At 43.3% G+C, this 21,197-nt stretch overlaps 1 protein-coding gene across 2 annotated transcripts in view; it reads right to left on the reverse strand.

Annotated features, from left to right (window-relative positions):
* The window catches only part of LOC307004159 (neoverrucotoxin subunit beta-like), a 58,160-nt gene extending 37,441 nt beyond the window's left edge, over positions 1-20,719 (reverse strand). Inside the window, exons 1-3 of one of the 2 annotated variants that reach the window (XM_079623155.1) lie at positions 20,571-20,719; positions 9,496-9,608; positions 9,283-9,370 (exon numbers count right to left, since the gene is read on the reverse strand). In XM_079623155.1, coding sequence (XP_079479281.1) covers positions 9,283-9,370; positions 9,496-9,585 — 178 coding nt within the window. In that variant the 5' untranslated portion in view covers positions 9,586-9,608; positions 20,571-20,719. The remainder of the gene's footprint in view (positions 1-9,282; positions 9,371-9,495; positions 9,609-20,570) is intronic. The other variant, XM_079623156.1, reaches the window with a different exon arrangement.
* Positions 20,720-21,197: the final 478 nt, after the last annotated feature.

Consider the following 21,197-nt stretch of genomic DNA (forward strand, 5'->3'; position numbering starts at 1 on the left):
AGCGAGGAACACAAATGTCTCAGTGATTTAAACCAGGGATATATATATATATATATATATATATTGAATTGTATAATATTATTATTGTAGACAATGTATTAAAGGACTAATGGAATATAATTACAGTTTTTAATAATGTATTTAGGCTAACATTACTGGTTTTCATAAATACCATAGAAACCATAAAGTTACATTTGATCTGTGGTTATCATGATCTAAATGCATGATGCTGGATGACCAATGGTTAATTTTAATAAAACTAAAGAATATTACATTTTACCAAATAAAAATAATGTTGTTACTTTTTTTTAACAGATGTTACTGTTTTTGTTAATGAACATAAATTGTATAAAGTAAATCTGCATCCTAACTCAAGCTAATACTACTGAAATAAAGATATTTATTTTGTTAAGGAAAAATGTCAAATGTTTGAATGTTCTACCTCGGATTTGTGAATGTTCCCCTGTTTGGCAAGTGTTTGTCATGATATGTTCTGACAATAAAGAGTAGTTTAAAAACACAACGCTCTGGTTTCTACAGCTTTCACTTAGGAGTACAAATCTGTCTTTAAACTTGAAATAAATAAAGATTTGACATTTATCGATAATTATCGATATCGACTGATATAAAAAAAAATATCGTGATATTTTTTTTGGGCCATATCGCCCAGCCCTACTTTGAGCGGCTGGTCTTGGCACACCTAAAAGACTCTCTACCATCCACATTGGACTCACATCAGTTTGCCTACCGCAGCAATAGGAGCACAGAGGATGCAGTCTCCATGGCACTGCACTCTGTACTCACACATCTGGAAAATAAGAATACCTATGCTCGTATGCTGTTTGTTGACTTCAGTTCAGCATTTAACACTGTCATTCCAACAAAGTTAATAACTAAACTTGGAGACCTGGGCATCAACACCTCCATGTGCAACTGGATCTTGGACTTCTTGACCAACAGACCCCAGAATGTTCAATCCGGCTCCAGTTGCTCCAAGTCCATCACACTTAACACTGGTGTACCACAGGGCTGTGTGCTAAGTCCGTTTTTCTACTCCCTCTTCACCTCCGACTGCAAACCTGTATACGGATCTAATTCCATTGTCAAGTTTGCGGACGACACTACGGTGATTGGTCTCATCAGCAACAATGATGAGACTGCCTATAGGGAGGAGATTAAGCACCTGGCCACATGGTGCACTGAAAATAACCAGCTCCTCAACACCACCAAAACGAAGGAGCTCATTGTGGACTTCAGGAGAGAGTCAAAAGGCACACATGACACCATTTACATCAATGGAATGGCTGTTGAGCGGGTCTCCAGTTTCAAGTTCCTGGGGATCCACATCTCGGCGGACATGTCCTGGACAACCAACACCTCCTGTCTGGTCAAGAAGGCTCACCGGCGCCTTTTCTTCCTGAGGACACTGAAGAAGAATCGGCTTTCCTCGACTATCCTGGTGAACTTCTATCGCTGTACAATAGAAAGCATCCTCACCAACTGTGTTAACGTGTGGTATGGGAGCTGCTCTGTTGCGGAGCGCAAGGCACTGCAGCGGGTGGTGAAAACCGCCCAGCGCATTACTGGGACTCCACTACCTGCCATTGAGCACATCCAGAGGAAACGCTGTCTGCATCGAGCTCGCAGCATCCTTAAAGACTCCTCTCACCCAGCCCATACAACCCAGACTGTTTTCTCTCCTGCCCTCTGGTAGGCGTTTCAGGTGCCTCCGGACTAGGACCAGCAGACTAAAGAACAGTTTCTTTCCTAGAGCTGTTTCTTTATTGACCTCTAAGCCTTGCTAACCTCACTCTCCTCATATACTGTTGACTCTCCTCTCCCTCTTCACATCTGCCTTCATTGTATTTGCAATACTGGATTGTTAATTTGCACTGCTGACTGTTTTTGACATTAACAGCTGTCTACATATGCATTTGCACTTTATCTTGATAGGATTATGCTCAATTACACTGCTGACTGTTTATTACAGTAACAACTGTTTACATATGCATTTTGCACTTTATCTTAACGGGATCATGTCAATTGCACTGACGAATGTTTATTTTTAGTACCAACTGTTTATATATGCATTTTGCAATATTGTATTTTAACTGTAATATGTAATCACTTTTCACTGCACTTTATTCGGATAGCTTGTGTCCATACTTTATCTGTACTATTTTAAATGTATTGTTATACTGTTATACTGCTCATCTTAGCCTAATTATCATTGTATATCTATCTGTAAAATTCTATTTATAGTAATAGTCATCTGTTTACTATATTAATTGTACATATCTATCTGTAAAAATCTATGCAACCATTATATCTTGCACTTGCCGCTATTGCACTTCTGGTCAGACCTAAACTGCATTTCGTTGCCTTGTACCTGTACTTGTGTAATGACAATAAAGTTGAATCTGAATCTGAATCTGATAAGCTCGCCTTGCTTAGGGATTCAATATCGTTGTCTAGAACCCGCAGTGGTTCTCCTGGAATTCTTTGACAACTGTGTAATTCAGACCGCAGAAGCTCAGATCGGAAACACTATCCAAAGCGGCGTCTCAATGCACCGACCAATGCGCCATTATCAGCCTTCTCACTAGTATCAAGCAGCAACAGACACGAAAGTGCATCATTAAAGTGCAGCTTTCTGTTCCTCTGACCAAACACATGCATTAGCTAATAGTTCAAATTGGGCATGGAAAGCCTCCCAATCCGATTTGCCGGCATATTCAATTCATGGAATTCATTATTGTTTACCTTCGGTTTCCTCACATCATGCGAGATTGACGCGCCGACGTCTGACGTCATCATGGCATTCTGCCGCGGCTGGTAATGGCGGCTCATGACGTTCGGCAGCGGTGGGTAATGGCGGCTCACTTTCTCGCCCGCAGCCACGGCTTCACACGGCTAATTTTTCACTGAATTTGCCTTGAAATGACTGGCGTGGTGTGCACACCAAACATATTCGCTGACCCAGCTCCAGCATAGCCATCATCTTCCTCCTCTATCTTAAAACGAACTGGATTATCCATTCTCACCAGCGGAAGACAGCAGCTGCTTGGCCAATGCACGCTCAATCAGGACTCAAATCAACGGTTGTACCTCCAGCTGTTTTCAATTCTTTTTACTTCTGACACCAGTTGTAGCGTTCTCAGGCAAGGACGAGACGTTTTTAATAACAAAGGGTGTTTATTAGAGGCTGTTGTCGGCCACAGCCCACGCCGTACACAGCCGACTTATGAGAGAATTGCACTTGAACCAGCTAGGCTCTCTCCAACTCCCCCCTATCTCTCAGTTTCCTACATAACTCCCCAAGGGGTGGAGCCTCTTTCCACATTCAACTTGAACATCGAATCAATCGAATCACATAAAATGAATAAAGTTCAACATTAACATTAAATGCAACCTTATTTGTAACAGCATTTTGAACACGTTACAATACTAATGCGTCACAAAGTTAGCAAAATGTAATGTAAATGAACAAATGTGGGACGAAGATTGGAGTTGGAGAGACCAAACATGCCACACATATGATTTTGGTTTACCATAGTATGCAAAGTCTGAAACATTAACACATTAGAGTTTACAGGAGTACATAGGCCAAACCACATAAAAGGAAAATCATGATGGGGAAATTAGATACATGTTCATACATTTCTCAAGTGGTTATATTTAGAATATATAGGATTAACAGGGTTTATTTCTCTTTCTTAGTAAGAATTAAGTGACAGTCACAACTCTCTGGAAATTCCTTTTGGGGTCGTACAACTTTTTATAAGTCTTAATGTGTCCTGTAACAAGACACCGAGTTTTGCCAGTGTGTTAGCTTCATTTGTGATGTTAGTTTTGGGGCTATTTCATAGACCTTTGTTGGGAGAGTGAGTTAGCTGGATTATTCATTAAATATAATGAATAATTTGTGTGTCTGATTGGTCCAGATGTACATTACTTTTAAGATGGCTCTACTATTTGCACTGACATTGCTCAAAAGAGTAGGAGATCTCCAGGCCCTGTCCATCCCCAAGCTTCCTCCTGCTAACACTTTTCCCCAGGTATGATCACAGCTATTTTGCACACCTTCTGTGACCGGCCACCCCATCGTACTTTCTTTTGCCGCATGAATCGCCGTAGCAATAGAGAGGCTGCATCTACTATATCCAGTCCAGGCTCTTAGAATTTATGTAAGGCCAGTGGCGAACATTCTCCCAGTTTTTTTGCAAGTGTGGATATATGCAGGTTGGAGAAATGAGCATGACGAAAGGTTGGGGCATGCCGAATGGTAGGTGCGCGGAGAAGGGTCTTTATTATTGGTAGTGAAAGCTGTTGGCCAATCTGTGGGGTAGGGTTACATTTACATTTAGTCACTTAGCAGACGCTTTTATCAAAAGCTACTTACAACTGAGGAATAAAGCAATCAAGTCAACGTGTAGAGGCAAAAACTACGCTAGAAGTGCTCAAAATACAAAGTTCAGGCATTGCTCAGAGTAGCATGAGCCGGACAAGGGAGGATTAAAGGAAATGGATAGAGTCTTTTTATTTATTTTTATTTTAATGTTAAGTGCTCACGGATGAGATGAGTTCTCTTACGAGAGATACTCTCGTACTGCGTAGTAAGACTACGCTTTGGGGAAAATCCTTTTCCACGAGAATACTGAAGCCAAAAATTATCCTTAATTTTATATAAATGTAAAACGCGTTGCCGCAACATACAGACATAGGCGAGGCAACTCGCGCGCCGATTGGCTGCTGTGCGGGCAGCTGCTTGAGCCTATCGAGCGAGACCTAGAGTGACATCACACCCAATGAGGGCGCTTTGCGCCCTTCTGCGTCTATAAATTGCTATAGGGCTATAAATTGCTATAAATTGCGCTCGCAGGCTCATTTCTCTGATTTTTAATCCTTCAGCGAAGACATCACATCGCTGGATCCGAGGAGAAGCTGCGCCGTCGAAGAAGCATCTCAGCGGAACGAGTCGAGAAGCTGCTGGCCACGCCGCCTTCATCGCCTTCCTGCTGCGCTATTCGGCGCCTATATCCTTTTCTCAATTGCTAGTGTGTGCTCGCCGGCACGACACACTCAGCGACGGGGACCGCCATTTTACCTGCGTTTCCTGCCTGGGTGAGCAACACGCGGCTCTCACGCTCGCTGACGGCGGCTGCCCTCACTGCGAGCTGTTGCCTTTAGCGACTCTGCGGACTCGCTTGGCATCATTCCAAGAGCCTGTGTTCACCGCTGTAGTGCCGCGCCGTAATAAGCGCCGTGCTCAGCGGATCCCAGAACCATCTCCCAGCCGTCAAAGCTTACCGGTGCGCCCGCGAGCTACGTCACCGGCTTCTTCATCGTCGATCTCCGATGGACAGCGGCCGCAGCTTGCCCACTGCAGCTCTGGCTCAAAGGGAGGGTGCCTCACAGTGCGTGGGCCACCGGTCGGCTTCGCCTCAAGGTCAATCAAGCATGCGTTGCAGCTTTGAATCCTTGGAGGTCGAAAGACTGGTACCATTCAGGTGTAAGCCTGGGGACTTCCTCGAGACTGAGGGTGGTGTCTACGGATGCATCCAACGCAGGATGGGGAGCGCTGCTCGAGGGCAGACCGCTGTTTGGCCTATGGGCCTATGGTCCAAGTTATATGAAACTCCTTCATATAAACTGCCTCGAGATGTTATCAGTGACCAAAGCGCTCACGCGCTTTCGTCCCCTGATAACGGGGTGCCACGTCCTGGTACGTTCAGACAACATATCAGTGGTATCCTACATAAATCACCAGGGCGGCCTCAGGTCCCTGTTTCTGTACAGGCTAACGAGACGCCTCCTGATATGGGCACGCAGCAACCTGCTCTCACTGAAAGCAGCGCACGTGCCAGGGCTCCTGAATGTTGGACCAGACAGACTGTCCAGGAACCACGTTCCGACAGGAGAAGGGTCTTTGCAACCACAGACAATACGGCTGCTGTGGAAGAAATTCGGCAGAGGGGATGTAGACCTGTTTGCGTCTCAGGAAAACGCTCACTGTCCAGAATTTTTCTCGAAAAGCGAGGACGCCCTGGCCCACTCGTGGCCTCGTTGTCCTCTTTATGCTTTTCCCCCTGTCTCCCTCCTAACCCAGGTGGTGGAACGGATCAGGGAGGAAGGAAGCTCAGTGCTGCTGGTAGCGCCACTCTGGTTGAACCAACCCTGGTTCCCAGTTCTGATGCAGTTAGCAAGCACCGCCCCATGGCCAGTGCCTCTGAGGAGGGATCTCCTTTCTCAAGCCAATGGTTCGATTTGGCATCCTCACCCGGAACTATGGTCCCTTCACGTGTGGGCCATCAACGGGTATCCGCTGACCTCCCACAGGGAGTGTTAAACACGATCATGCAGGCCAGAGCTCCGTCTACGCGACGTCTCTTTCATCATCATCATCATCACTTTATTTATAAAGCGCTTTCACATCAGCAGCAGCTGAACAAAGTGCTGTACATAAAGGCAACAAAACATCAACCAAGACAAAAATAACAGTCACAATATCATAAAATAATAAACTAGGGGTGAAAATCTACCCAATGAAACTATATCAAAAATAAAACAATTAAGAGCAAATACTAGCAAATATGATCAAGTCTCAGTTTGGGTTGAAGGCCAAAGTGTAGAAGTGAGTTTTAAGAAGAGTTTTAAAAATCTGTATTGAGGACGCCTGACGAATGGTCTCTATGCCTCTAAGTGGTCAGTATTTTCTGGTTGGTGCACGACTCGTGGCGTGTCACCCCCAGATTGCGGAGTGATAGAGGTTCTATCTTTCCTACAAGAGCTGTTGGATAAGGGAAGGTCCCCTTCCACGCTCAAAGTGTATGTGGCGGCCATAGCGGCGTTCTCTGAAACAGCCCTTGGCCAGTCTATAGGAAGGAACGATTTAGTCATTCGGTTCCTTAAAGGAGCTACGGACTGAATCCCCCCAGACCTCCCACAGTTCCCATTTGGGAGCTTTCCACGGTGCTGGACGCCATGAAGGGTCATCCTTTTGAGCCTCTTCAGGAGATTGATATTAAACACCTGTCGTTCAAGACGGTGTTTCTTCTCACTGCAGTGAAGCGCATTGGGGACCTACACACGCTCTCAGTGAGTGCTACGTGCATGGAGTTTGGGCCTAATGACTCTAGGGTTATACTCAAACCTAAGCATGGGTATGTCCCAAAATCCCTAAATACACCGTTTAGGGCACAGGTTATTTCCCTGTCTGCCCTACTGGTCACTGGGGAAAATGAGGACGAGCGTTTTCTCTGCATTAAGAGCATTAAGAGCTTATTTACATTTACATTTACATTTATTCATTTAGCAGACGCTTTTATCCAAAGCGACTTACAAATGAGAAACAATAGAAGCAATTAAACTAGCAGTAGGACAACAGTATGTAAGTGCTATGACCCTTCACAGTACAATGCAACGCATTTTTTTTTTCATTTTTTTTTTTTTAGAATAGATAAGAAAATAAAGTGTTAGTAGTGCTGAATCAAGTGCTTAAGTGCTGCCGAAAAAGATACGTCTTCAGCAGTTTCTTAAAGATGGCTACAGACTCAGCAGCTCTGGCTGAGTTAGGCAGATCATTCCACCAGCAGGAACAGTCATGGTAAAGGTCCGAGAGAGAGATTTCGTGCCTCTTTGAGATGGCACCACAAGACGCCGCTCACTTGCAGAGCGCAAGTTTCTGGATGGCACATAAGTCTGAAGTAATGAGTTCAGGTACAGGGGAGCAGTGCCAGTGGTTGTTCTGTAGGCAAACGTCAGTGACTTGAATTTGATGCGAGCGGCAACCGGCAACCAGTGCAATTTCGTGAGGAGAGGAGTGACGTGTGCTCTCTTCGGCTCGTTGAAGACCACTCTAGCTGCAGCATTCTGGATCAGTTGCAGAGGTTTGACAGTGCAAGCTTATGTGTCTCGCTCGTCTGCCTTCAGACAGACGGAGCAGCTCTTTGTTTCGTTCAGCGGGCATTCTAAGGGACTAGCCACTTCGAAACAGAGCCTATTCAGATGGATTGTGGACGCTATAGCTCTAGCTTACACAACCAAGGGCATACAATGGAACGCCCTTGGTTTGTACTGCGAGGAACGAGTACTGCGTATCCTGCCATGCATGCACTCTGGTTGCTTCACTGTTAAAAATCAGAGAAATGAGCCTGCGAGCGCAATTTATAGCCCTAAGCCACGCCCGTTTCGGCGGGACGTGGCGCAGAAGGGCCCGAAGCGCCCTCATTGGGTGTGACGTCACTCTAGGTCTCGCTCGATAGGCTCAAGCAGTTGCCCGCACAGCAGCCAATCGGCACGCGAGCTGCCTCGCCTATGTCTGTATGCTTGTTTTACATTTATAGAAAATTAAGGATAATTTTTGGCTTCAGTATTCTTGTGGAAAAGGATTTTCCCCAAAGCGTAGTCTTACTACGCAGTACTCGTTCCTCTCTCTAGAGAGAACCGAGGTTACGTTAGTAACCGAGTACGTTTTCAGTTGTCTTTTGAATGTGGTCAGGGATTCTGCATTCCGGATGAGGGTAGGGAGATCATTCCACCAGCATGGAGCCGTGAATGAGAATGTTCTGGAGAGTGATTTTGTGGCTCTCTGTGATGGACCACGAGCCGTCGCTCATTGACCGATCGCAGGCTTCTGGTAGGGATGTAGACTCGTAGGAGCGAGTGAAATTAGGAGGAGCTGAGCCTGTGGTCGATCTGTAAGCAAGCGTCAATGCCTTGAACTTGATGTGAGCAGCGAGTGATAGCCAGTGCAGAGAGATGAACAGAGGAGTGACGTGGGCCCTTTTGGGTTAGTTTCTGTTGTAGCAATTCATTTCTCATTTCATTTCTCATCTCATTTCGGCATGCCTATTGCTCCGACCTGCAGTTACCCCTGTCTTGTTTTCTGGTCTGCTTTAGTAACACAGTCACCAAGCAGTGTCTTTTCCATTGGATTATAGATGCTATGTCCTATGAGGCGCTCGTAATGGCTTTGCCATTAAGGAAATTTTCCTCAGTGTGGCAGCATTGGTAATGACATTCCCATAGTGTCAATGCCATGACAGCGTTGAGTTCCCTTTCGAAAGGGAACGCCTCAGGTTACGCATGTAACCTGGTTCCCTGAAAGGGGAACGAGAGGCTGTTATGGCATTGACACTATGGGAATGTCATTACCCACCCCTCGTAGGGATCCAGGTTACATACGTAACCTGAGACAATTTTTTCTTCAAATGATATTGAATCTTTCCAGTGATATTTTTGATAGCACATTCACATTTTGTAACAACATTTATATCTTACCTGGATGTTGGATGTACCTGGAGAAATTAAGCCCTTTGGTGTCTCTATTTAAAATCTGAAGTTCATCAGGTTTGGGTTGTAACACTTCCTATTTTTGAAGGAATGGTTCATAAAATCTTTTTCTAAAAAAATTAAAAGTAACAAATAAATGTAAAAATATTTTGAAATATATCTGGTTACACTTCCACATTTTGTTTGAGGGAGTGCACTTACCTCTGCATTCACCGCAGCTAGGGTTGCCAACCATAGATATGTACAGTAGATGCAGCTCGTCTGCTTCAGGTACGTCAATAGTGCTGCCATCTTGGAATCATCAACAATGAGACCTGTTTGAATGTCAATGTGAAGGAGATGCCTGTCATGACCTTGTCTTGTTTAGTTTCACTGTCATATTATTGCTAACTTTTCCCTGTCACCATTTGTTCTTGTTCTTTGTTTGTTGTTTATTAAGTGTTCCTTTCTAATTATTTATAGTTATAGGCTGCCTGCATTTTTCTTATAAAATAAAGGTACAATTATTATTATTATATTAATAACTAGATTATATTTATTCTTAAATACTGTATTTTTATAATAATGAAAGTTATTACTATAGTTTTCATTATTTTTTTAATATTTTTATTTAGCATTACTACTAATATTATTTATAAGAATTATTATTGGTCATATTGATCTATAAGCACCCTTTTTTGGGGGGCCAAATTGTGCAACCCTACAAGTAGGCACAACAAACCTGGTGTTCTTTATCATATTTTGTGAATGTCAAATCACAATTTTAACCAGAATTTAACCTGATTTCAGTATGTTCGATTTTTTTTTTACCGGGACCAGATGCCACTGATGAGTCCTGCTGACTCAAAGTTTCACACGAGTCTCTTTAAACAGTTTTCTCTGATCAAGTCAAGTCAACCTTTATTTTTATAGCATTTCTATCAGCTTAAAAAACCCATTTCATGATCTATTCAATGCCAGATATGTTTTTAAAGAAGACCGAAAAGGCACGGTCACCCTTAGATTTATAACCGCAACAAAGAACCGTCAATAGCAATTGGTCAGAAGACCTGAGTGCTCTAGTTATAGAATAAGGCTGGGCATACACTGCGATTTTCGTCTGATTTTGAGCCAAAATCTGACTCGTGCGACTCTTTTTCAGGTCAGGGCGATTTTTAGTTTTGTAGTGGGTCGTTTGTCGTGCAGTGTACAGGGGGAAACGAGAGGTGATTAACCTCTCCCGACCGGCAATCGGATGTCAGAAATGTTGGTCGCTCCTCGTGACTATATCGCACAGTTAAGGCAGAGCAACGAACCGATTGCCCTAAACTCAGTGTTTTTCCCCTCACTGCGCCTGCGCCAAAACACAAGTTTAACCATTTCATCTTTAAAGGGTCATGAAACCCCCCACTTTCAGCTCAAGTCTAGCTCACAATATTTTTGAAAAATGCAACTTAACCCTCTGGGGTCTAAGGTGTTTTTGGGGTCCTTGAGAAGTTTTGACATGCCCTGATATTTGTATTTTTTTCAGTTGCTTATAAACATATTAATGACAAAGGTGTAATTACACTAGAGTTCTCAACGGGCCTGAAAATTACAACCCGACCCGACCCGGCCCGTGGCTTTTAAAGCCCGAACCCGATCTAACCCGACACATCAACATGAATTATTACCGACGGCCGTGTCTTTTTTTTTCTCATACACGTTTTGACCAGCAGACGGGAATTCAAATCAACCTTTAATGTTCACGCCTTTTAACAATACAAACAACTGAAACGATAAACTTTAAATATATAAATAGGCTATATAAATATGCCTTAGTCTAAATAAAAATCTTCACACAATAATAAATAAAAAGAACTCAAACATGTACCCAGCCAGCGGGCGGGCTGTACATAACCTGTAGAATTCCCATCAGAATCCAGCACCAGTCCAAACACTTTCCAGACCTCTGATTTCCCACTCCTGTAGTAGCGATGGTGAATTCACCTGCGGCAAGTTTACTTTTCACCAACTCCATCTTCTTCTCCAGGCTAAAGCGCGCAGCGGCGTCAGGTCTGCCCCACCCCTCTCCATGTTGCACGCAGCAGCCAGACTTTCTTTACGGTGAACAGCAGCGATGATTAGCCTAATAAATCTTTTTTTTTTTTTTTTTCACTGAGCGGAAAAGATTAAGCCCGAGGTCCGACCCGACCCGAGTCATTTGCGTATATTTTCGACCCGAGCCCGGCCCGACCCCGCGGGTCCCGGTTCTTTCGGGGCAGGTCCTTTGGGCGGCCATGGTGGAGATGACCAGGGCGAAGACGACCACTTGGGCGACCACGGCAGAAGAACAGAACCCGGCTCAGGAACAGCAACAGACACCGGCTTAGGAACAGCAACAGACACCACCGGCTCAGGAACAGCAACAGACACCACGGCTCAGGAACAGCAACAGGCACCACCGGCTCAGGAACAGCAACAGGCACCACCGGCTCAGGAACAGCAACAGACACCACCGGCTCAGGAACAGCAACAGACACCACCGGCTCAGGAACTGGAACAGACACCACCGGCTTAGGCACAGACTCAGGCTCGGCAGACGTGACGTGAAGCTCAGGCTCGGCAGACGTGACTTGAAGCTCAGGCTCGGCAGACGTGACGTGAAGCTCAGGCTCGGCAGACGTGACGTGAAGCTCAGGCTCGGCAGACGTGACGTGAAGCTCAGGCTCAGCAGACGTGACGTGAAGCTCAGGCTCGGCAGACGTGACGTGAACAGTCTCTGGATCGGCCGACGTGAACTGAACAGTCTCTGGATCGGCAGATGTGACGTGTCTCCTCCACGCATACAGTACTGCCACTGCATAAAAGAGGTAGACAGCCCTCTTGGCTGTGGCAGAACTGATGGTGGGCAGCTCCGAGACGATCTCAGGGCTGACAGCGGGCTCCAAGACCAACGGACTCGGGACCACCGGACTCAGGACCACCGGACCTGGGACCACCGGACCCGGGACCACCGGACCTGGGACCACCGGACCTGGGACCACCGGAACTGGGACCACCGGGGCAGTCACGGAGGAAGTCTTCCTTCTCCTCCTCCGTTTCGGTACCACCGGAACTGGAACCACCGGAACAGGGACCACCGGAACCAGCGGTGAAGGATGCTCGGGGCTGAACATCACCGGCCCATGGTCAGAGAATGACCGAAATGGAGAATGCTGTCGGTGCTCACCTCTAGTCTCTCCTGCCCTGCGACCTCCACGGGTCCCAGAAAACCTGGCCAGACGGGTTCCCTCAAACGATCGTCCGTGTTCGATAGATGGGGGCTCGGGAGATTCTACCGCCACGGTCTCCTCAGTGATGCGAGCCCATAATGCGAAGCACTCGAAAATATTCATCCGAGGCGGCACCTCCCCAGATTGCGAACTCCCTTTCTGCTGCTTCCTCTCCCTCTCGGTGGCTGGGAAAGAGGCACGAAAACCCATACCGCTGGATCTATTCATGCTGGAATCCTTCTGTCACGACACGCATACAAAAAGGGTGATAGTCCAAATGCAGTTTATTGGGTAATCCGTAATCGTAAATACAAGCCAGGCAAAAGGTCATAATCATGAGAATCAGTCCAAAACAAGAAACAAACACTAAGACAAACCAAGACAGATTCTGGGAAGCGGGTGACATGAAACAAGGATTCCAGAACAAGTGATTAAACAGACAGGGTATAAATAGACAGACACTAACAAGGTGAGTGGGAACAGCTGAGTGTGATAATGAATAATGAGTCCGACAAGGGTGATGGGGATTGTAGTCCAATAGTGACTGACACCTGTGGGGGAAGAGGACCTCTAGTGGCTACCTAGTGGATCACCCAGACATTGTGACAGAAACGCGATTCAAATTTAAACAGTCTTTTGCTGTTTACAGACACCATTTCATATCGCGATTAGAACAAAGCACTTACTGATGATCTGCAGCTGGATCCGTTGTTAGGCTACTCCAGCACGTTTGAGGTAAAATTTCCAGGATTATCACGATATTATTATTCCTCACAGCGAGTGTGTTGTCCAGCTGTTGTGGGCGTTGACTGGTTTGCATGTGTTGCTTCAGATTATCTGCGTTTGAATAGCGCGCGCTCTCGATGGGCGTGTCACATTAGCAGAGTAATGAGGTGCCAGAACGATAATGAGAACGGCTGATCTCTCGCTCTTTATATATAGATTACATAAACAGAGAATATTTGTTTTAGTTTTGAATTAGATAATTTAAAACTACACACTTAAATGATTATAGAGATATATAGCTCATGTCTGAGTGAATAGTATTCGCTGAGTTTTGTTTAAGTTTACAGACGTGCACTAGAAAAAAAGTTCACGGAGACGGAGAGGCAGAAAGCACACCCTGTATATTTTCTTTACTTTACAAAAGCACAATGTTTTATTTCGATTGTAAGTGGACACATAAAAAAGTAGACATTCAACAGCTTATTTTTTCATATTTCTTCAGTCTGTATGACCAAAACTAACGGAGTATTTAATGTCTATTTTGCTACTATGTAAAAAAAAATGAGCAAAACTGTTTAAAGACAGTTACTCGAAAAACAAAACAAAAATTTGTTTAAAACCACAACCAAGTGGATCAATGAAAAGCAAGAAAAAAAAAGCAAGAGAAGCTCAATTGCTACGCGAGTCGCGACGATTACGATAACCGAACTTCTCATCTGGGCTGCTTCCGCATTCAAACACCTGACTGAGTGAACAGATGACCAAACAAATCACAGTAGGCCAGCTTTATGTTCAGTTTATGTGGTGATCAATCGGAGATCGATTGCTCCTGTCTGCCTCGCTGTGACTGCTGCTGCTATGAGTTTTTTTGCTGCGTCTAAGCCTCGTATTAGCTTCGTATTTCTTTCTGTTTTGAACCATCATTTATTATAAATTCTAGTTGTTTATACTACTAAATACAGCTTACTCAACATCTCAGATTAACCTGACATTGCTAGCTTCCGTTATTGTCAGCACAACACGCTAACTCGCTAGCCTTTTAACGCACCACCCGTGCGCTCAGTTATTTATTTTTCTCTCGCGCGCCCGCGCCTTTGAGTTCATAAAAGCCCAGGTGAGTAAGAATCAGTCAACAAACACGGTGAGTAATGTCTTCTCCTGTTATTGTCACCTGCACTTCATGTCACATGTTTACCATAGCCTTCTCTGTCGGCAATATAGGATTTATATTTTTTCTGACAGACCGGCCCATGAAACACGTAGATTGGCCCATTGGTTATTTTCTTGATTGACACTGGACTGGCCCAATCACATCTTTAAATGCCTCCCCCTTTGGGCTTTGAGCGAGCGTGCAGTGTCAGTGTATCTGTCAAAATCTCTTATATACGGTCTATGGTCAAAATACAGATGGAGAAGAAAGTTTCAGTTTTGCAGTTTCCGTCAAAATAAAATATAATGTTTATCTCTGTCCAGCCCTGATCATGTGTCTACCACCACGGACATAATCCTGTTGTTTGTAGATTTTACAGTGAGGCATATTTCTTTGTGTAGACAGGGATATTGTTATTTTATATGGTTTTACATGCCATTTTTATCGGCTACATTTATAAACACTATGCGGACATGCAGGCTAAATTATGATAGGGCTATGATGTTTGTCCATGTATCTACACGGTAAATTAAGAAACGGGAAAGTAAAGTAATAAGTAGTGAAGTTACTTTTCAAATGCAGTAACTAGTAAAGTAATCTCATTACAATTTACAGAAGTAACTAGTAACTAGTTACTTTTTTTGAGTAACTACCCCAACACTGTTGCCGATACCGATACCTGTATTTTTATTTTCAATTAATTTAATTCATGCATTTGTCATTTTTAAATGTATTGGTAGAGAAACCAAAAGAATGTCAAATCATATTTGTTTATTAAATGTAAACTTAATTTGTTCATCAAATATATTTAATGCACTGCATATTCATTACTGTATAAATTAAATATAGATGGATCTTTTTGTGATGTTACAAAAAAGGTAGCCTATTTGTCAAGAGATAATCCTTTGTCTGGTTAACATTAAAACACAGCAGCAGATTAATTCAACTGCTGCCCCTTTAAGACCGAACGCACGGACCCCATTTGAATTATACTGTCTACGTTCACTTGACATATAATATACTTTGTTTACTAGGATACTCGCCAAGACGGGCGTTTTTACATAGTTTTGTGTGAATTCATCCGTACAAGCGCAATAGTGAAAGAATTCCACTCAGTGTTCGCGCGCTGTCTGAGGCGATGGTTTTCGGGGCGCGCGCTTTGGATGTTTGAAGTTCATGTAACTTCTTGACCTGCAAATGTCCTGTAATAATGTCGTTAAACATAAATAAGGTAACAGTTCATGTTTTACTTACATATACGATTTAGTTGTAATCCAAATATACGTGCCGAGTGAACGATCAGCAATCCAGAGCATTCAACAGAAGTGCGCGCTCTCTCTCTCTCTCTCTCTCTCTCTCTCTCTCTCTGGTCAGTTAATGTTAATAATAAGCTACATGCCTCGTTTTACTTTCTTTGCCATTGACATCCGACTGAACTACAAACTTTCCACTGACGTCTGATGCGCTCGACCAGCTCGCGCTTCGGTGCCGCGGCGCGCTCAATCCACTGCGCGTTTTTCTCTTATCAGCTCGCGCACCACAGCTATATAGGCGTTACTATATTTTGTTTAATATTTCACTAATATGATACATTTACTTCATAGACAGCCTTCTTTTTTATCCCCATTATACTTTCTGTTGTCAGTGCTTCTTTGTCTGGACACAAACACTGTACACACGCTGCCTGGTATCGGTTGTTGGTATCGGGAAGCTTTTACGAGTACGAGTACATGAGCTCAGTATCGGGCCGATACCCGATACTGGTATCGGTATCGGGCCATCCCTACTTTAGACACAGTTGCTCCGCTGCGCTTGAAGAAGATTAAAGAACATAGTCCAACGCCGTGGCACAACGAGCACACTCAGGCCCTTAAGAGAGCAGCCAGAAAAATGGAGCGCAACTGGAAGAAAACAAAACTAGAGGTGTTTCGGATTTCATGGAAGGAGAGCTCGATTGCTTACAGAGAGGCTTTAAAAGCTGCTAGATCTGCTTATTTTTCAACCCTATTAGAAGAAAATAAACATAATCCTAGGTATTTATTTGAAACAGTGGCTAAACTAACGAAAAAGAAAGCTTCAAGCTCAGAAGTTTCCGAGAAACACAGCAGTAATGACTTTATGAACTTCTTCACTTATAAGATCGATAATATCAGGGACAAAATTATAACTATGCAACCGTCTAATACAGTATCACATCAGGAAGTGCATTGTAGTCTCCCTGAGGGAAAATTTGATTCATTCATTGCTATAGGAGAGGAAGAATTTTGCAAACTCGTCAAATCATCTAAATCGACAACGTGCATGTTAGACCCTATACCGACTAAGCTGCTGAAAGAGATGCTTCCAGATGTCATAGATCCTCTTCTTAATATCATTAATTCATCTTTGTCTCTAGGATACGTACCAAAAACCTTTAAGCTAGCTATGATTAAACCGCTAGCAACTTGATCCTACAAAACTAGTCAATTACAGGCCGATCTCTAATCTGCCATTTCTGTCAAAGATATTAGAAAAAGCAGTATCCTCACAACTGTGTTCTTTTCTTGAAAGAAATTATATCTGCGAGGATTTTCAGTCCGGATTTAGACCGTACCATAGTACCGAGACAGCTCTCGTTAGAGTCACAAATGATTTGCTCTTATCATCCGATCGTGGTTGTATCTCTCTATTAGTATTACTGGATCTTAGTGCTGCATTTGACACCATTGACCACAACATCCTTTTAAATAGACTCGAACATTATGTTGGCATTAGTGGAATTGCACTAGCATGGTTTAAATCATACTTATCTGACCGTTATCAGTTTGTAGCAGTAAATGAAGAGATGTCTTATCAATCACAAGTTCAGTATGGCGTACCACAAGGCTCAGTACTAGGACCGCTGCTGTTCACTCTGTATATGCTACCATTAGGAGATATCATTAGGAAACATGGAATTAGCTTTCACTCTTATGCCGACGATACTCAGCTGTATATTTCTTCAAAACCTAACGAAACCTACCAATTCACAAAATTAACAGAATGCATAGCTGATATAAAAAATTGGATGACTAGTAATTTCCTACTACTAAATTCAGAAAAAACAGAGATTCTAATTATTGGACAAAAAACTTCCACACGTAATAACCTAGAGTACTATCTAACACTTGATGGCTGCTCTGTTAAGTCTTCATCGTCGGTTAGGAACCTGGGTGTGTGTGTGTGTGTGTGTGTGTGTGTGTGTGTGTGTTCTTTGATACCAATCTTTCATTTGAAAGTCATGTGTCTAGTATCTGTAAAACCGCTTTCTTCCATCTTAAAAATATATCTAAATTACGTCATATGCTCTCAATGAATAATGCGGAACAGTTAGTTGATGCGTTCATGACCTCAAGGCTAGATTATTGTAATGCTCTACTGGGTGGTTGCCCTGCACGCTTAATAAACAAACTACAGCTAGTTCAAAACGCAGCAGCTCGAGTTCTTACTAGAACCAGGAAGTATGACCATATTAGCCCTGTTCTGTCAACACTGCATTGGCTGCCTATTAAACATCGTATAAATTTTAAAATATTGCTGATCACTTACAAAGCACTAAATGGTTTAGCTCCGCAGTACTTGAGCGAGCTCTTAACGCATTATAGTCCTTCACGTCTACTGCGATCTCAAAATTCCGGCCAGTTAATAATACCTAGAATATCAGAATCGACTGCTGGCGGTAGATCCTTTTCCTACTTAGCACCAAAACTTTGGAACAGTCTTCCTAACATTGTCCGGGAAGCAGACACACTCTGTCAGTTCAAATCTAGACTAAAAACACATCTCTTCGGCCTAGCATATGTAACGGGTGAAGGACACTAACTGTTTGATAACCTGTGGGGGTGGGGTGTACGTGTTTCTGTTCGCAGGTGTATCCAATGTTACTGATGAGCGAGAGCCAGCAATGCGATTGGCAGATCCACCGCATAAGAGACTCAACATGCTGTCGTTTGGTGCAGAGAAAGGTTTTGTGACGAGACCGCGCCCAATCGCCTCTGAGCCGATTTTATTGGATAGGATTCCACGTAGTGACCACGATCGTGATCTACACCTGGCGCCGAGAGGTGTAAGAGATATCAACGCATTCGATCGTCCATATTAAGGTAAGTGGGAATTTCTATCACCTATGCACGAGTGGGCATTCACGTGTGGTTGTCTGTTTTGAATTGATTGCCCTCCCCTTTCACGCAGTTCGAGTCTATGGTTCCGGTTTTCCCCGTTGGGCATTGGGAACGTCTCGAGGGTTGCCTGAAGCCGGGTCGTACGTGTGTGCAACTACAGACGGACACTATCTCGCCTTCAGCGTCCCGTTTCTGTTTATACGCTCCCCTGATGAATGAGAGTACCGAGTGGGCGGGGTCGTGAGTGGATTTGCATTGACTGTGTTCTAAGAAACTTTAATAAGAGCTATTTTGTCTCTGGTTTAGTATTTTCTTAGTTTAGTGAGAGTGGCTGCTCGCCTAGACTGTAATCTACCTGTGTTAACAATTCAGTATGGATTGAATTATTTTTAAGGCTGCTACCTCTGATCTAACTAATCTAGTTATGTCCTGATGTGGGTTTGATTTGAAGTGTTCACACCTGTACCGTATATTCTCTAAATTTACGATCTACTCTTGCTGTGTAAATCTCACGTGAGTTGTGTGTTGTTACATGTGACTATATTGGTGTGATTTGTGTTAGCCTCCTTTCTTATTCATAACCAGGGGTGCTAGACTGTGATAATCTTCCTGGCTTTGAATTGAAACAGTATTTTTACAGTTCACTCTCTGGAGTATGTGTGTAATAAGGTATAGTTTTTAAATTGTATAAATACATTTTGTATTTTTATACGATTTATGTTGTGCATGACTGTTACTTGTGTATAACAGGGGTAAAATTCCTGCGTATGGTGAAATTGAACTTTACACATACACATAACACATTATAGACTTCTATAAATCAATGTTAGGCTGCATAGATTAGGTCAGCCGGGACCGGGAACACTTCCCGTAATCCTGATGTACTTGGTACATCATAAGAAGGATGGCGTCTACGCTAATATTAGTCTCTCTGTCTATCCCGAGGTTTACCGCTGTCCACCAGAACCAGGCCGTATCCAGATCTGATGAAGGACCAGCGCCAGGACACGACGACGCCGCCGACCTGAAGTGTCAACCAGTCTCTCCTCCTCTCCACTCTGACTACAACCAACCGGAACTGGACAAATACTCTGATTCATTCTGACTTCTGACCTGTAATGCTCCTGAATCATAATCATACACTGTTCACTCATTGGCCAGAGGAGAACTGGCCCCCGACTGAGCCTGGGTTCTCCCAAGGTTTTTTTCTCCATTCTGTCACCTGATGGAGTTTTGGTTCCTTGCCGCTGTTGCCTTACCTTCTGGCTTGCTTAGTTGGGGACATTTAATAATCAACAATATTATAGATCTGCCTTAAAGGTGGACGATGATGAAATTGTTTTTTGTATTATTTTCATGTTATCACTGTGAAGCTGCTTTGATACAATCTGTATTGTAAAAAGCGCTATATAAATAAAGGTGACTTGACTTGACTTGAACTTGTAAAATATGAACGATTTAGCAAAAAAAAAAAAAAAAAAATCGCAACGTGGTGAAGGGGGCCTTTGAGACATCTGTGCCCAGGGCACATCATTGCCATAATCCGTCCCTGGGTTCAGACTCATACCATCGAGAATTGGCTATATACTATTCACTAAGTTGGAATGCTGCGCTAACACAGTCATTTTTATGGATTATAAAAACAAAGGACATTTAGGAAGGTATACCTCTCAGAGAACCTCAAATTTGACCAAAATGTACATTTCTCCTGCAGCTCGTAATTAACATTCTGACTCATTCTGCCAGCACAGGACACACACACACACACACACACACACACACACACAAGCTGAACAAGCTTATATATATATTACTGTTTTATATATATATATCAGTAAAATAAAAGTTATACAATAGTTCAATAAAACTTTGCACTTTCTAGTCTATCCAGTTTCAACTTCATGGTTTCACAATTTATTGTGTCTATCCTCTGAAAAACTTGCATTAACTTTTCCTATCAGTCAAACTTTACTCCAACACATTCACACTGCCACTGCCTGTTGATATTGTATTAAAATCACATCTTACCTGGAGTCTCTGTTCTTGATATGGTAAGAAGTCTGAAGCTGTGGTGATATTTAAAGTTCTGTTACTGAGGAAATGTCTCATGAAAAAGTGTGTAATCAGTAAAAAAGTATTCTCAGAAATGTTGATAAAGGTTGGAGGGGAGGTGGCCCAGTGGTCATTGCCCCTTTGACCGTGAAATGCTTTCTGGCTGTATACAATCATTTTGTGTGAGGTACAGAGTAGAATTTATTAAAATGTTAATTTCTGAAAATTGTATCCAGATCCAATCAGGGAAGTCACACATATCTCATTCAAACGCATACATCACGCCCTGTCCCAAACGACACACTTCTGCCGGATTCACAGACGAGGCTTAAGGATTAAAATGCATGTTTAAACTGTTTTAAATGAAAGCATATCTTTTTCTAAGGCAGGTTTAAAAAAAACGATTAACCCCCTGGGGTCGGCGGTATCGCCGGCGATACCAGCTCGCTTTTTTTCTTATCAGTGCAAAAGAGATTCAAAATACTCTGTTGATTTTGATCTTACATATAAGTGTTGTACATCATTCGATCCTGTTGAGTGTCAAATTGTTTTGTGTATACTCACAATAAAAACAAAGTGTTGTGCTTTTCGCCAATTAAAGAA

The sequence above is a fragment of the Phoxinus phoxinus genome (assembly GCF_949152265.1).
Source record: "Phoxinus phoxinus genome assembly, chromosome: 9".
NCBI lineage: Eukaryota > Metazoa > Chordata > Actinopteri > Cypriniformes > Leuciscidae > Phoxinus > Phoxinus phoxinus.